General features: G+C 46.7%; 1 protein-coding gene across 1 annotated transcript; it reads right to left on the reverse strand.

Moving 5' to 3' along the window:
• Positions 1–1,476: 1,476 nt before the first annotated feature.
• Positions 1,477–17,024, reverse strand: ATOX1 (antioxidant 1 copper chaperone). The gene is made up of 4 exons (XM_055558962.1): positions 16,873–17,024; positions 9,110–9,185; positions 5,217–5,385; positions 1,477–1,613 (listed from the first exon to the last, which is right to left on the reverse strand). Exons 1-3 carry the CDS (start codon positions 16,876–16,878, stop codon positions 5,261–5,263), a joined length of 207 nt encoding a protein of 68 aa, XP_055414937.1. The 5' UTR covers positions 16,879–17,024; the 3' UTR covers positions 1,477–1,613; positions 5,217–5,260.
• Between the last annotated feature and the right edge of the window lie 918 nt (positions 17,025–17,942).

Below are 17,942 nucleotides of genomic sequence, written 5' to 3' on the forward strand. Positions count from 1 at the left end.
CCTTGGGTGTTCCCAGTGGGCCAGCCAGCATCAACCAGGTCTCCTGGGAAGCTGTGAAAATGGAAAAACTCAAGTTTGTACTCCCAGAGTCCACAGAAACGGTCTTCAACATCTCCATGGATGGTCAAAGCCAAAGAATAGCGCCATCTTGTGGCCAAGACACCTAGATACCGGGAAGGCTGGGAGAGGCCCTGTGCCCCTGAGGGACCACAAAGGCAGAAAGGGATGAGACTTGTTTTAATGCTCTCATAATGGGCCAGAATTACACTAGCACACAGTTTAGAGCTGGCAGAGTTTTACTTAAGGCCCCTGGGGTGCAGATGCTGTGCACTGTACAGAGGAGGAAACTACTTCTGGGACAGACGGGGTGACTGGTCCAAGGTCACAGGTGGCCGAAGGCAGAGCCAGGTCTCATCTCATCTCAGGTCACTGATCAAAGCAGTGATGTGGTTCCCAAGACCTTTCAGTAGGAATGCCAGGTCAAAACTGCTCCCACAAGATGCCTTTTTTTCCCTTTCTCTTACAATCATGCAGTGAAGTTTCCAGGATCTAAATGCTGTGTGATGACCTCATCTCGCCCCAATGGCCCATGGGAGATGTGCTTATGTATTCTTGTGTTTCAAACATTCCTGTTTTAATTTCTACCATGGCATAACCCACATAACCATAAACTCTTTGAGACACTCAGAAATGTTCAAGCGTGTAAAAGGGTCCTGAGATGAAACAGTTTGAGAGCTGCTGCTTTAAAGTATTTTTAAAAAAGTAAATAAAGCTATACAAATGAAAACATTCCCTTTGTTTTGTATAACTGAATCAACTCTGTGAGGCACTAACTTCTAGGTTGACTGGGATTCTAATTGCCATCTCTATAGATATTTGATTAATTAAATACACATCAAAAAAATGTACGTGAATAGAGAATGTTCACTGAGTGATTTCTAACTGGCAAGCACTCTCTAAGTGATTTACATGAGTCATCTCATTTAATCCCCACAACCACCATTTGCAAGAGATGCTGTTACCACATTTTATGCCTGTGGACACCAAGAGATTACGTGGCCCAGCTGGGAGATGTGGAGCTTGGACTCTACCCCAGACAGTCTCTCTCTTCCCATTATTCTGATATACAAGTACATCTTCCCATCATTATTCCCATTACCATACAATTTTACATCCCTTAAATGCATTCACTTGACAGACAAAAGTTTTTCAACATATGGAGTCTAAGAAAGTAGTGAAAAGAAAGAGGATCACCAACCGAACCCAACACCTTCACTTATACATGAGGAAAAGTGAGGCCCAGAGAGGGTGAGTGATCTGCAAAAGCTCACACAGCCAAGATTCAGGATCCACTGGACCTGGGAGCTGTCAGAACACCAACCCAAGGAAGCACTGTAGTTATTTCCTTCACAGCAACATGTGAGCAGCACAGCACAGCACGTAAGCAAGTGACAAGACCAGGCAAGAGACAGTATCACCAGCAAAATCGGCTTGACTTTATTGCAGGGAAGCTACAGAGGAGCAGGGCAAATGAGGGTCTCCGCAGGACTACCACTGCTGGGTGGGATTGCCAGGTCCTAGATCTGTCTGGAAGGCAGGAGAGGATCAGCGTCCTGGAAGAAATGAGAAGTGAGGTGGAACACTGGTGCCATCTGCTGTGCACATGGAGACATTACAAACGCAGTCAAGATGCACTAAGAGGCAGTTGCAGGGGGTGAAGTGGGAAACCCAGGTGCCGAGTAGGACTAGAACCCCATGTCCAGCCCTGCACGCCGCTCCTACAAGAATGCCTTGACCTTGCTAAGCTGATCACTGCTGAAGCCCTCTTCCAGGCCACTGCTGAAGCCCTCTTTCAGGCTCTGGCAGGGCTGCTGGAGCACTTCCTCTGCCCTGTTTCAACTTAACTGGGATGGCAACAAAAAAAAGCCATGAGCAAACAAATCTGCTAAGAGCCAGATGATCAAGGAGACCTAATAACCAATAAACATTCATCCTTTGGTTCCTGAACCTGGCTTCCAATCAGTCACTGGGGAGCCTCTTTAAACAGACTCAGAGACAGATGCTGCCTGGTGTATGGGAGTAAAACTGGCTTGATCAGTGATTCTCACCCAGTGCTGTGGTATGAACCTCCAGGAGCCTCTTTATACTACACATCGTTACTGACAGGTGTGCAGACCAAACTCTATGATGCCTGAATTTGCTGTGAATACGGGGGTGGTGAGAGTGGGCCGTGGATGAGATGATGGTAATGACTCGATAATGTTGGATCTGGGTGACGGGCATGTGGAGATTCATTTTACGACTCCACTTGCATAGTTTTGATAGTTCCTATAATTAAAAAAAAAAAGCTAAAATAGATAAATTATGAAAACTACTATGAGAACGTTCTATCTAGCCATTGAAAGGAATGAAGTACTGGTACATGCTAAGCTTGAGTGAATCCTGAAAACATTATGCTGAATGAAAGAAGCCAGACACAAAAGGTCATGTAACGTTTCCTTTTGTAGGAAGCATCCAGAAGAGGTGCGTCCAGAAGGGCAGAAAGCAGATTTGTGGTTGCCAGGGGATGGAGAAAGGAGGCAGCAGGGAATGAGTGTGAGCTTAAATGGGTACAGGGAGTCTTCCCAGTGTGATGAAAGTTTTGAAACTGGAGTGGAGGTACAACACTGTGAACACACTATACAGGCCCATGAGCGGTACATGTGAGGAATGGTTAGTTGAACGTTATGAGAATTTCATCTCAATTTAAAAAGAAGAGCCTACTATGAGAAAAAACACACATTAAGCTATACATGGTTTACAATTGGCAGGTATTACTTTATATATATATATATATATATATATATATTTTTTTTTTTTTTTTTTAATTCTTTTGCCTGTGTTGGGTCTTGGTTGAGGCATGCGGGATCTAGTTCCCTGACCAGGGATTGAACTCGGGCCCCCTGAATTGGGCATGCAGAGTGTTAGCCACTGAACCACTGGACCACCAGGGAAGTCTAGGTATTAATTTTTTAGTTAAAATTTGCATGCTCAAGTCAGGAGTTTCCAATTCAGTGTGTCTACACTGGGGCTCCCCCGTGTGTGGATCCACTGAGTAACTTTTCCCTTCCTCCATCCATCCTTGCAATAGAGACTAGTATAAACACAATCTTATACCCAATATAAAATAGGGCTACTTAGGTTAGATGGAGGGGCCCAGGGTCCCCCCTTCCCTCCCAAAACCCCAGGACACAGGATCCACCATGATGAACACTGCTGCTGCTGCTGCTAAGTCGCTTCAGTCGTGTCCGACTCTGTGGGACCCCATAGATGGCAGCCCACTAGGCTCCTCTGTCCCTGGGATTCTCCAGGCAAGAATACTGGAGTGGGTTGCCATTTCCTTCTCCAATGCATGAAAGTGAAAAGTGAAAGTGAAGTTGCTCAGTCGTGCCCGACTCTTAGCGACCCCATGGACTGCAGCCCACCAGGCCCCTCCGTCCATGGGATTTTCCAGGCAAGAGTACTGGAGTGGGGTGCCATTGCCTTCTCTGGATGAACACTGGTATGGTGGAAACATTACTCTCCCTTTAAAGAGCATCCTTCATATTCAGAGGGACGTCATAGCAACCCCCACAAGGCAGGAAAGCAAGGTAGAGGTTACAGCCCCATTTTGCAGGAGAGAGGACTAGGTCTCAGGAATAAAAGACGGATGTCCAAAGTCAGAGTGTGAACTGAGGGCAGAGCTAAAACTAGACCCCTGGAAAACTGATTATTCACCCTGGGCTCCTTCCTGAACATGGTTGTATCCATGGGCAGAAAGGGGAAGAGGAAGACAGGCACACCTGATCTGCATGTGATGTCACCAGACACACAGCACATTGCCACGGCGCAGATTCCAACATCCACCTTTAGGAAGGAGGCTGCGGCTGAAGGTCACTGCCGTGGCCCGCCAGGTGGTTGGACACCTGACTTGCAGCCTGCTCCTGGCACTCATCTGCGTGAAGCTTTGGTCAAGTCACTTCCCTTCTCCAGGCCGTGTGTTTCCTGATTACAGTGAGAGCCCTGGCCGACATTAGGGATGTCGTGATTGTTGTCATCCATGCATTAAAGGTGCACAGGGGCAGTGACCCCTAGGAGGGCTGTGCTCTGAAGGGTTCTGAGGCTGTGACTGGGCACAGAGGGAAGGAACGCTGCACGGATGACTAAAGTCTGCCCTGGCTCCACAGTGAAGGGTGCTGGCACGGTGCCACCTGCTTTTCTGGATTGTGTAAAATCAAAGGGAACAGCCAGCTTAAACACGCTGCTGAGGTTTGTTTCTGTTGTTTTTCACCTTTGATGGCTGTATGTTATACTTTAGTGTACAATGTAATGATCTGTAACTTATCAGATGAATACACCCACATGGAGAAGGAAAGGGCAACCCACTCCGGTATTCTTGCCTGGAGAATCCCACGGACAAAGGAGCCTGGTGGGCTACAGTCCATGGGGTCGCAGAGTCGGACACGACCGAGCGACTAACACACACACACACCCACATACCCTCACCAGACTAGTGTTCATTTTTCTAGAATTTCCATAGATGAAAGCATACAGTACGTTTCCTGTTCTTGGCTTCTTTCACTCACTTCTTTTATATGTGAGATTCACTGAAGTTGTTGCATGGACAATAGTATTCAATTACATGGCTATAACACAGTTTGTTTACTCACCTAGTGATGGACACTGGGTTGTTTCCAGCTTTGGGCTATTACAAGTCAAGCCACTACCAGTATTTACAAGTCTTTGTATAGACAGTGCTTCCCATTTCTCTTGGGTAAATACTAGGCAAGGAATGGCTGGGTCATACAGTAAGCTTTAAGAAGCTACCAAACTGATCACACTGTTTTTGCACCAGTCTGGGAAAAGGGCGTGTTTGGGAAGCTGACAACAGTTCTAAGTGGGGATGGAAACCAAGGTGAATTCACTTACCTGGTCAGTGAACAAAGCTTAGGGAGTAAGTGAAGTATAATACCTCTGAAGGGACCGTTATATTACCAAAGTAAAAGACACACTGCCCAGGGCCAGATGCTTACATTTAAACCCTGTTGATCACAAACTATAGCCCAAAGTCATAGAGGGGTCTCCGGGATACATCAAGCAGTGCTCTTTCTGCTTGCGGGAAATTGGAAGGAGTCCCTGAGCTTGTGGTTTGCATTAGGTAATGATATACTTGGTGGCCATGTTGGGGCCTTACCCACCTGCCCATGTTGGTCCATCCTGCAGGCTGCTGGATGGGGCCTCTCTATTTGGGGCCAAGGTAGGAGACAGCCTTTCCTGTTTTCCCCAGGGTCTCCAGCAAAGTGTCCACGCTGTGCTCAGAGTTGATACAGACCTTTTTGTTGGGCAGGTCAATGTCAAATTGAACTCCTGCAGGAAGTGGGGTGGGGAAGACAGACATATACCCAGTCAGGCTCCTAAATTGTTCACCCTACTCTTTCCCTCTCCTCTACACCAGGGATTGGCAAACTTCTGAAAAGGGCCAGAGAGCCCATGGTTTAGGAACTGTGAGCTGCATGGACTCGGCCCCATCATCTTCTGTAGATTGTTTTGTGTTGTTGTGGCTTCCCTGCTGGCTCAGCTGGCAGGGAATCCACCTGCAATGTGGAAGACCTGGGTTTGATTCCTGGGTTGGGAAGATCCTCTGGAGAAGGGAAAGGCTACCCGTATTCTGGCCTGGAGAATTCCATGACTTGTATAGTCCATGGGGTCACAGAGCTGGACATGACTGAGCGACTTTCGCTTTTGTGTCCAACTCTTTTGCGAATGCATGTATTGCAGCCTGCCAGGCTCCTCTGCCCATGGGATTTCCCAGGCAAGAATCTGGAGTGGGTTGCCATTTCCTTCTCCAGGGGATCTTTCCGACCCAGGGATTGAACCCATTTCTCTTGTGGTTCCTGAATTGGTAGGCAGATCTTTACCACGTGAGCCACCTGGAAAGCCCCATATTGTTTTACATGCCTGAAAAAATGTAAAAACCATTCTCAGCTATGCAATAACAGACTGTGGGCCCAAAGGCTATAATTTGTCTATCTCTCCTCTAAATAAGGGCTGTAAAAAAATTTTTTTTCTTAATTGCAAAAGTAATACAGACATGCCAATTCTTTTTTTGGCCACATTCTGTGGTTTGTGGGATCTTAGTTCCCTGACCAGGGATCAACCCTGTGCCCCCTGCAGTGGAAGCATGAAGTCTTAACCACTGGACTGCCTGGGAAGTCCCCAGACACGCCATTAAAAAAAAAAAAAAAAAAAAAGACAACCATTTTTGAATAAAATTTGAAATTGTAAGGCCCCCTACTATTTCCTGCCTCTAAGAATCACTGAATAATAGGGACTCATCAAGTGTTTCTCCTGATGGACAAATGAAAAGTCATTTTCCAAAGTAGCATCATACTCTGTAAACAAGTTACTTATATGTCACTTTCCAGTGTCCAGGACACCTTGCCATCTTAGCACATATAGAGACTTACTTCATTCTTTTTGACAGCCACACCATATCCCACAGTGTTACTGTATCACAGGGCTTCCCAAGTGGCCCAGTGGTAAAGAATCTGCCTGTCACTGCAGGAGATACAAGAGACTCAGGTTTGATCCCTGAATCAGGAAGATCCCCTGGAGCAGAGAATGGCAACGCTCTCCGGTGTTCTTCCCTTGAGAATCTTATGGACAGAGGAACCTGGAGGGCTACGGGCCATGGGATCACAAAGAGTTGGACACAACTGAGCAACTGTGCACACACACCATCCATCTACTCAGTCCCCCTCTACAAGACACTGAGGTTGCTTCCAATTTCTCACTATGATCAAAACAATGTGGACATACTTGAACATATCTTATAAAACTTGTGAAAATATTTCTATACCATGAATTCATAAAATGGAAAGTGTGGGGCAAAATATTGGTGTACTTTAAATGTTCACAGATATTGCAGAACTGCCCTCCTAAAGAGCTGTGTCCATTTAAGGACCCTTGGTGGCATATGTGAGTAGGTACAAACGGGTCTTGTTGAAATAACAAAGGCAGAGTCCCAGGCTTGGCTTCACCACTGATGTCGGCTGGGTCCTGCCCATCACAGGCCCTAGTCTCCCCATCAGAACATGAAGGAGTTGGGGTCAGCCAGCCCTTGTGGGCGCACCAGTGAAGGGACCTCAAAAAACACATGGCACAGGATTCAGTCCTAACCTGACTCTGGACCTACTGGACACCAGGGGCGGAGGGCAGTGCATCCTGGCTGCACTCCGGGTTTTGTCTTTTGCTTCAGAAGGGCCTCCCTCCTCTTTAGAGTAAATATTCTGGTGGCATCATAGAGCTAGAAGACACTCTGGGATCATGAGACCCAGTGGATTTCAAAGCTGTGTTTCTAGCAACCCAGGTCCCCAGGCAGGTGTTCTGGAGCTGGCAAGAATGAAAGCACGCTGGCCTTCACTTCATCCAGACCTGCTGCTTGTATACAGAGGCTTCCGAGCAGGGTTTCACTCTTTTAAAAAATAAAAAAAAAAAAATGCATTTATTTTTGGCTGTGCTGGAACTTCGTTGCTGTGCGAGCTTTTCTCCAGTTGTGGTGAGTGTGGGCTACTCTCTGGTTGCGGCGCACAGGCTTCTCATTGCAGCGGCTCCTCTTGTGGAGCACAGACTCGAGGGCACATGGGCTTCAGTAGTTGCAGTTTCCAGGTTTTAGAACACAGGCTTAGTAGTGCACGAGCTTAGCTGCTCAGTGGCACGTAGGATCTTCCCAGCCCAGCCCAGGGATCGAACCCATGTCTCCTGCAATGGCAGGCATATTCTTTACCACTGAGCCACCAGGTAAGCCGTGGAGTTTCACCTTAAAGCATCCAGAGCAAAGCTAAGAGACTGACATTCCCATACCACAGCTGGGGAAAACCAGGCCCGGGAAGAGGAGGCCATGGTCACACAGGAAGTTAGTGGTCAAGTTCTTTCCATTGCTTCAGATTTTTTCAAGTTCAGGTTCCAGTTTGCAGTCTAGAAATTAGCCATGGACTCACTATGAGACTCTGGGCAAGTCACTTCCTGCTCTGGGGCCTGGTGTCAACATCCCCATTCCACAGATGGAAAGTATAGCTCAGAGGACTGTTTTAAGTGCTAACAAGATGACAACCCCATGAGAGCCCTTGGAAAACTGGGTGTTATTATTGTGGGAGGTCTGACTCAATGGACATGAACTTGGGCAGACTCCCCGAGATGGTGACAGGAAGGCCTGGTGTGCTACAGTCCATTGGGTTGAGAAGAGTCGGACATGACTTGATGACTGAACAACAAAAACAGTGGGAGTTGGGAGGAAAGTTTAAGAAGGAGGGGGCATATGAATACCTGTGACTAATTTATGTTGATGTATGGCAGAAACCAACAAAATATTATAAAGCAATTATCCTTCAATTAAAAATAAATACAAAGAGAAAGAAAATTGGGTGTTTTATTATCCAGGGTTTCAGAAATGAAAATCTGAAAAGACGGATTGCCCCCAGGACTCTGATTACAACTCTGTTGTTATCTCATGGAACCCCAGGACCAGACCCTAACCCATTCTGGGCCTGTTTCCGCAGATGAGAAGTGAGGGGACTGGAGAATGGTTTTCTAAATACACCCAAAAGGGGTGCTTTAGAAGTTCTACCAGCATGACTGACTGAAAGTTTGTTTTTTAAAATGTTACAACTTTTAAAATCTTAATAGAAAATGACACTCAAATGTATCACATAACAAAAGTTACCACAGTGGAGATGAATGTAACATAGTAACTAGTCCTGCAAGGGCTCCTCCAGGCCAGATTTACTGGCTGAGTCATTTACTAGCTGTGTGATACCAATAGATCATTCAACCTCTCTGAACTTCAGTTTCCTCCTGCTTGCAACAGAGATGGTCAAAGAAACTATCTGAAACGGTTATGGTGAGGATTAAATGACATGATCCACAGAAGCCATGAAGCAGAGTACTTGGCACATGCCAAGTAACTCAGTACGTTTTGGTTTCACTGTTATTATCAGCTTAAACTCAAGATTCTCCTGCTCCATGCCTGCATTCATTTAATGTAAGTGTACCAGTCTCCCCACCCCACCCGCAACCCGGGCCACTCACTCACCTCCTAGCTTGTTGAGGACTCGAGTGACTGCGTTAGAACAGCCTTCACAGGTCATATCCACGGAGAACTCGTGCTTCTGAAACAGACAAAGGGGACCATGAGCCAGGTCCTGCACAGGGACCCCCACACCCACTAGCATGCAGGCCCACTCAGGGCCCCAAGACAGAGGGCAGAGAGAAAGGCAAGATCGGGCTGTCATCAGACTCATCAGTAGCCTGAGTCTCACTCTACTAAATTGTACAGTGGAGTAACTCAGGGTCTCTATATCTCAGAGGTGGTTGTGTTAAAGGACAGAATCCCTAGAAAATTTTTAGCAGTATCTGGCACACAATGTATTGCATCACCTGGGAAGGAAGTTTAAAATGCGGGTTTCTAGTCTCACTTTCAACATTCTGATTTTTCAGCTATGCAGTTGTCTCAGGATCACTAGTAACTCTGGTCAGGGGAGTGGCGGGAGGCATGCTCTGAGCAGTGCTGATCTGGGGGTCATAATTATGCATCAGATCACTCTCTGCATTAGAATCACCTGGGAGCTTATTAAAAACTATAGGTTCTGGTCAGCAATCCAGAGGGCTGAGGTGTCCACTACTGCCAATAAGCTTCCATGGTGATTCTGAAGTACAGAGACCACTGTCGCATTCCAAGTGTCTCAGAGGCAGCACCTAAGTCCCAGAAAGGGAGAGAATATGCCTGGGTTCCCAGTGAGCTAAAGCTGGCCCAGTAAGAGGACTCAAGTTTCTGGACTCTCCATGTGGGCTCAACATCCTACCATATCCAGGATATCCAACAAACCAAGGGTATGAAGGCAAGCTCCCAGAACATGAGTTCTGTTCAGTTCACTGCTGCATCCCCAGTAAAGGGAAAGGTGAGTGCCTGGCACAGAGGAGGGGCTTAATACAGTTTGTTGAGGGAATGGATAATTGATACAGCTGCTTGAAGAACCCTGGGTTCTTCCTTTGGTTTCAAACAAAGTTTATTTATACCAATACTTCCTTTATTGTAATCTCTGGAAATGAGACCTGGCTTCAGATCCCAGCTCTGGCACTTAGTAGCTGTGTGGCCATGAGTAAGGAACTTTACTTACTCCTTTGTGCCTTGGTTTCTATATCTGAAAAATAGGGATGAGAGTTCCTTTCCAGGCTGGTGAAGACAATGAACACAGGATTTTAAGCATAGCAGCCAGCATGCAAGATGGCCCCATGATCTCTTCAGTTCAGTTCAGTTTAGTCACTCAGTCGTGTCCAACTCTTTGTGACCCCATGGACTGCAGCACGCCAGGCCTCCCTGTCCATCACCAACTCCTGGAGTTTATGCAAGCTCATGTCCATTGAGTAGGTGATGTCATCCAACTATCTCATCCTCTGTCATCCCCTTCTCTTTCCACCTTCAAATCTTTCCCAGTATCAGGGTCTTTTCAAATGAGTCAGTTCTTCGCATCAGGTGGCCAAAGTATTGGAGTTTCAGCTTCAGCATCAGTTCTTCCAATGAGTATTCAGGATTGATTTCCTTTAGGATGGGCTAGTTCGATCTCCTTGCAGTCCAAGGGATTCTCGAGAGTCTTCTCCAACACCACAGATCAAGAGCATCGATTCTTTGGCACTTAGCTTTCTTTATAGTCCAACTCTCACATCCATACATGACTACTGGAAAAACCATAGCCTTGACTAGACGGACCTTTGTTGACAAAATAATGTCTCTGCTTTTTAATATGCTGTCTAGGTTGGTCATAACTTTTCTTCCAAGGAACAAGCATCTTTTAATTTCATGGCTGCAGTCACCACCTGCAGTTATTTTGAAGCCCCCCAAAATAAAGTCTGTCACTGTTTCCCCATCTATTGGCCATGAAGTGATGGGACCAGATGCCATGATCTTAGTTTTCTGAATGTTGAGTTTTAAGACAACTTTTTCACTCTCCTCTTTTGCTTTCATCAAGAGGCTCTTTAGTTCTTCACTTTCTGCCATAAGGGTGGTGTCATCTGCATATCTGAGGTTACTGGTATTTCTCCCGGCAATCTTGATTCCAGCTTGTGCTTCATCCAGCCCAGCATTTCTCATGATGTACTCTGTATATAAGTTAAATAAGCAGGGTGACAATATACAGCCTTGACATACTCCTTTTTCTATTTGGAACCAGTCTGTTGTTCCATGTCCAGTTCTAACTGTTGCTTCCTGACATGCATACAGATTTCTCAGGAGGCAGGTCAGGTGGTGTGGTATTCCCCTCTCTTTAAGAATTTTCCACAGTTTGTGGTGATCCACATAGTCAAAGGCTTTGGCATAGTCAATAAAGCAGATGTTTTTCTGGAACCCTCTTGCTTTTTTGATGATCCAATGGATGTTGGCAATTTGATCTCTGGTTCCTCTGCCTTTTCTAAAACCAGCTTGAACATCTGGAAGTTCACAGTTCACGTACTATTGAAGCTTGGAGAGTTTTGAGCATTACTTTACTAGCATGTGAGATGAGTGCAATTGTGTGGTAGTTTGAGCATTCTTTGGAACTGCCTTTCTTCAGGATTGGGATGAAAATTGACCTTATCCAGTCCTGAGGCCACTGCTGAGTTTTCCAAATTTGCTGGCATATTGAGTGCAGCACTTTCACAGCATCATCTTTTAGGATTTGAAATAGCTCAACTGGAATTCCATCACTTCCACTAGCTTTGGTCGTAATGACGCTTCCTAAAACCCACTTGACTTTGCATTCCAGGATATCTGGCTCTAGGTAAGTGATCACATCATCGTGATTATCTGGGTCATGAAGATCTTTTTTCTACAGTTCTTCTGTGTATTTTTGCCACCTCTTCTTAATATCTTCTGCTTCTGTTAGGTCCATACCATTTCTGTCCTTTATTATGCCCATCTTTGCATGAAATGTTCTCTTGATATCTCTAATTTTCTTGAAGAGATCTCTAGTCTTTCCCATTCTATTGTTTTTCTCTATTTCTTTACACTGAGCACTGAAGAAGGCTTTCTTATCTCTCTTTGCTATTCTTTGGAACTGTGCATTCAAATGGGTATATCTTTCCTTTTCTCCTTGTCTTTTGCTTTTCTTCTATGATATCTGCCTCTTGGTATTTATGCCATTGAGAAGTCTCATCCTACAACATCTCAAGGTTAGCCTGTATGTCTTGTAGAATATGGCTGAAGTGATGTTAGGGGACCTTGGAGGCTAACTCATAAAAGACATGTGTTGTCTGCCTTATTCTCTCTAGGATCATTTACTCCAGAGGAAACTGGCTGTCATGTCCTAAGGACTCTCAAGCAAACCTATGGAGAGGTGCACACGGTGAGGAACTGAGCCCTTCGGCCAACAGCCATGTGAGGGAGCCCTCTTGAAAGCTGATCCTCCTTCAGAGGGCCACAGCACTGAACAACATGGTTACCGCACCTCCCGAGAGACCCTGAGCCAGAAACACCAGTAAACTGCTTCCAGAGTCCTGACTCTCACAAACTGTAAGTTAATGAATATTTGTTGTCTTAAACCACTAAGTTTGGGGGGCAATTAATCAGGAGTGATAGATAACTAGTATGTTAGGTAAAGAGATTGGAGCCTAGTAGTAGGTTCCACTGGGGTAAAAAGTTAGGGACTTAGCCACTGGTGGCCCAGTGGCTAAGACTCTGCAGTCTCACAGCCAAGGGCCGGGGTTCAATCCCCAGTTGGGGAACTAAACTCTGTGGTGTGGCCAAAAAAAAAAAAAAAGAAAGTTAGCTATTCAGATTATTATTGTTATTACTTTATTCCACTTCCCTCTTTTCTATCCCTTAAAAAGAAGAAAAAACAAAAAACTATGGCTACATTTTTCATGGAGTATTTCAAATCTGTTACCTTAATAGGAATTCTGGGCATAGCACTGTTTCTTACTGGAAGACCTCAGGCAAAATCCTTGCCCTTAAGGGCCCCAGTTCCCTTATCTAAACCATTAACCAATTAAGTTTTCTCAGCCTCAGTGCACATAAGAATCACTTCGGGCCTTGGGGACCAGCCAGGTCTGCAGGCTGCCTCAGTGGGCACTGTGGCTCTGGGTGGGCCCTGGGACCCTCCATTTTTATTTTAACCCACTGAGGAGACAGAAGGGTAAGACCACACACCTGAGAAAAACTGGTCTAAATGGCTTCTCAGGCTCTTTCCAAGTCTCAAACCATCGTTGGGTCTGGATTATCATCATGCTGTACAAGGGAAACTGAGGCCAAGAGCGAAGTACTTCAGTTTTTCAGTGCTGAGTTATATAACCATCATTTGCACCATCATTACACAACCAGAAAACCACTATTTTACTGAGGCCAAATCTGCAAAACTTGCCTTAAAGAAAATAGTCTTCCTTTTCTTCTAGTTAAACACATTTGATTCTTTCAGCTAATTTTGTGACTATTCAGCAACAACCACAACAAATTCTGGAAATAAGGATTTCTAGTGAGGACTCCAAAATCTTGCCTTTAATAGGTGGTTCTCAGTATCAGCATCACCTGGAAACATGCCAGAAATGCAGACTCTCAGGTCCTACCATCAGGCCTCCTGAATCAGAATCCTCGGTTTTTAACAAGACACCCAGCTCGTTCCTGCCCACATAATAGTTTAAGATGCTGCTCCAGCACACAAACTGGCAAACTACAGCCTGCCTGCAACCTGGCTTTGTAAAGTTATACTGAAACACAGCTAAGCTCATTCATTTACTTTCACACTAGAATGGCCGAGTTGAGGACCTGTAACAGACCATATGGTTCATGAAGACTTAGATATTTACTGTCTGGCCCTTTAAGAAAAAGCCTGCTCTAGAGTAATTGGTAATCAAGATTAGTCAGTGGGGCGGGGGTGGGGGTGGGGGGCTTCCCTGGTGGTCCAGTGGTTAAGACTTAGCCTTCTAATGCAGAGGTTGCAGATTCGATCCCCGGTTGGGGAGCTAAGATCCTACATACCTTACAGCCAAAAAACCAGAACATAAAGCAGAAGCAATATGGTAACAAATTCAATAAAGATTTTTAAAATGGTCCACAACAACAACAATAGATTGGTCAGTAGCTTGAATCTGTATTCCAATCCAAAGCTTTAATAGGTTTGCAAGACCAACATAAGACCTAAATCTGTTGAGTACCCACTATGTGAAATGCTCTTTATATAGTATCTAAGTCAGTCCCCACCCAGCTTGGAAAGTGAGCTAGTCACTCTACTATACTTAGGAGAAAACTGAGGTTCCAGGGGTTGACTAAGCCACCCAGTCACGTGGTGGGTATATATGGAGGTTGGGACTTGAATCCAGGTTTTTCTGGCTCCAGGGACACCTTGCTGGTTCTGAACTAGCAAATGGGGCTGCAGAAACCCCGAGATAGGGACACCTTGGGAAGGAGCACAAGTTTTTGCTGCCCGAGGACCTAAAGTCAATAGATCTCTAGAGCTTTCTTTTGTTGGCTATGAAGGACAGGTCTCTTTCCATCCTGCACAGTACAGAGGTCAGAAGCCAGCAGATGGGCAATCGTTATTCAGTGCTCTCTTCCAGTACCTCTGAGTTGCAAAAGCAAATATGGGGGTTGTGGAAAGCCTCCTTAATGAGTAGAGTAATCAGTTCTTTACAGAGAATCCTAGGACTGGGCCCACCACTGAATGCTTAACTTTGCACAAAGCCAGCCCCTCAGCGCCTCTGCTCTGCCACCTATAAAACAGTTTCTGTAAAGAAGATGAAAAAGCCCAGTCATCTGTACAATCCTTTAATAGAATCTCAGAACTGGAAGGGCGGGAATGGAATGGAGTCATACCATCCAGATGCCTCCCAGAGGCGAAATGCTTTCTCAAATATCCAGAACATTCCGTCTTTGAACACCTTGATGATTGTAAATTTACTAAGAGTGCCTACTATGTGCCAGGCATTGTCCATGCATGTCTTTGTTTAATCACCACAACAACCCCACAAGATAGGCCTTAGTATTGTCACTTCTTGAAGGCTGAGGTTAGGTCACTCACTCAGGGTGACAGACAGAGAACAGCCACTGTGGTCCTTGTTAACACAGGGTTAACTGCCTGCTGTAGTTCTACCCAATTTGTCCTAGGTCTACACAAGAGCTACCATTCCTTTGGGACTATGTCAGTGGCTGAGTTACGAATTTTACTGGCACTTTTCCTGTTACTACTACTGACAGTCCTGTGAGGTTGCAGTTTTTATCCCCATTGTATGCTGAGGAAATCAAGGGACAGAGAGGTAAAGCAGTGTGTCTAAAGTCACCAGCTGGCAAGGGTGGGGTTGGGGCACAGATTTTTCAAAGGAGTTTCGGAGATTCCAAGTGTTTGTGTGAGAAACCTCTCAGGTGACTCATTGTTCCCTTTCCAGCTTTGGTGTGAGTCCCTTGATTAATGCCCTTCTTCCTTCAGCTTTTCATCTCATGATAATACTGCCAAGTGCCCTCTTCATTCTGATCATCCACTCTGGTGGGTCTTTTGTCAAAATCTCCAGAAGTATAAAAAAATAAATAAATGCCCAGAAGTGAACCTAGAATAGAGCCACCCTCAAGCTGGCTTTTCCCTCATGCCACCCAGCCACCGAAACCTGGTAGCCTCCACTATCCCAGACCCAGAGTGATTCGTGTTGTTCTCTGACACTGTCAGGCAGATTTGCTCAACTGGGAGGGCTGGTTCTCTCAGGTTCTTTGTTCATACTTTGGGTTGTCTGAGGATTTGTCTTAAGGTGCCTGGCAAGACCCAAAGGAAATGACACTTGAGATGTTTGTAACCTGGCCCGGAGGAGCCTCTGGCTCACCTGTCAGCTTCCCAAAGCTAGGCTGCTAAGACACAGGGCATCTGTGGGATACCTCTGGGTACCCACTTGGAGCAGAGCCATAAAATCAGGCAACCCTGGGGAAAAGTGTTAAGCACCACAAGACACCAGCCAGGAGCCCCGAGATCAGATCAGGAACAGAACTTCCTCCCAAGCCAGCATGACTACTTTTATTGAGCAATTATCATGTGAGATCAGGAGAGACTTGGACCCTGAAGATAAGGGGCTTAATCTGAGCGCACCCATTTCTCAACACCACCCTGAATAAATCAGTGGACCTTTTTTTGTAATCTGAAAAAGGCCTTAATTTTTTACCTACAAAATGAGACCATGAGACTGAGTCAGTTGCAAAGGTGCCCTAAGACCTGCTCTGCCCATCCCAAACTCTGCCACTGAGAAACTGGTGACTTTGGGCAGGACCCCGAACCTCTCTGGAGCCCACGGGTTCAGGTTCATTAAGTGACCGGTAGGAAAGGTTGAAAGCACTCTCTCCATTCAGCACGGCCCAACCTGAAACTCAAGAGTGGGCAGGGGAAGGGAAGAAAAACACAGATCTCTGAACACCCGTCCTATATGGGAGGCAAAAGCCACCGCAAACACCTCTTTCAGGCCAGCTCCACCAGAAGAGGCATCCAGGTGGGGCACCCAGAGACCAGCCGTCCCCGTTCCGGATAGCCACCAACTTCCTGTGTGATCTCTGCGACTCCCTGCCCCTGTTGGGGTGGTCTCAGTTTCCCCGTCTATGCATGAAAGGTTCAGGCTTGTAATCGCATGAAGGCTAGGAGCTTCCATATGCTGAAGCCTGACTCCCAGATAAAATTCTTTTTGGGATCCGATTTTCTGGAGGGTCGCAGAAGCTGGGGGGAGCTAGGTGGGAGGGGCAAGAAGTGAGGCGACAGTTCCGGCAGCTGCCAGAGCCCTTGAAGAGGGACGTCTGACCCTCCGGCAGCCGAGCAAGCCGGAGGCCGAGGGTCTGCGCGGGGCGGGGACGGCGCGACCACTTACCGGCATGATTGAGGAGGAGGTGGTGGCTGCGGCGGTGACTACGCCTCCACCGGCTCTGAGCGCTGACGCGGCCACGCTTCCGGGTGTGCACGCCACAGGAGCCGCCCTCTGGTCCCGGCCCCGCCCCCTCCGGTCCTGGCCCCGCCCCCTCTGGCCTTGCGGGCTGGCAGCCACCTGAAGGCCGTTGGCCTCTCCGCTGACTTCCGGCCAGCACGGGGCCCCTGGACGCCAGCCACGTCTGCGCTAGGCGGTGGGAGGGACAGCTCGGCTAGCTTGCCTTGCTGGTTGGCCATTTTTAGAACGCCTGCTCGGTGTCAGGCTGCTATTAGGGGCTGGGAAGGCCGGGCCCCCTGCTGTGAACAGGCCAGACACAGCCTCCACCCCACCCCAGTCCCTCCCTAGAGGGACAATCTCAGTTATACTTAGTATTTGCTGATTGCCAGCCGTGGGGCGGCACAATGCTAGGCATCCAAGATGCAGTAATGAAAAAGACACAGCCTAGCAGGGAGCCAGGGAAGCAAGAGGATCATGCAGGACAATACAAGTGTTAAAGGAGCTTGTGCCTTTGGAGCCATGAAAGGATCTCTCTCTCAGACTGGAGAGGATGGGGACGGTTCACAAAGAGAGGAGGCTTGCAGAGGAGGAAGTTTTGCTTCATCTCAAGATGGAAGATGGACCCACTGGGAAGGAAGGAGACAGAAGAGCATGTAAAAGTTGAAAGGGGGACGTCCCTGGTGGTCTAGTGGTTAAGAACCTGCTTTGCAAGGAGAGGATGTGTGTGCTCAGTCCTGTCTAACGTCTTTGCAACCCCATGGACTGTAAGTCCACCAAGCTTAAGTGTCCACAGTCAATAAGTATTAAAGTTGAAAGGCATTAGAGGGCATGCCTTGGGAGGCCAAGATATTTAGACTGAGAGGCAGGCACAGAAAGAGATGGGGAAACAAGCTACAAAGACATGAGACCCATATCCATGAGTGAAGACACACAGAGGCAGAGAAGTTCTAGTATCTTACAAAGAGGTGTACCAAGACCCAGGACTTCACACACACACACACACACACACAGAGTAC

Source organism: Bubalus kerabau, chromosome 1 (genome assembly GCF_029407905.1).
Source record: "Bubalus kerabau isolate K-KA32 ecotype Philippines breed swamp buffalo chromosome 1, PCC_UOA_SB_1v2, whole genome shotgun sequence".
Taxonomy (NCBI): Eukaryota; Metazoa; Chordata; class Mammalia; order Artiodactyla; family Bovidae; genus Bubalus; species Bubalus kerabau.

What these genes read in the sequence shown, in the direction of transcription:
- ATOX1 (XM_055558962.1), bottom strand. An exon ending in AGTCCTCAACAAGCTAGGAG is followed by an intron (nt 5,386 to 9,109) that starts GTGAGTGAGTGG and finishes CACTTCCTGCAG; the next exon opens with GAGTTCAATTTGACATTGAC.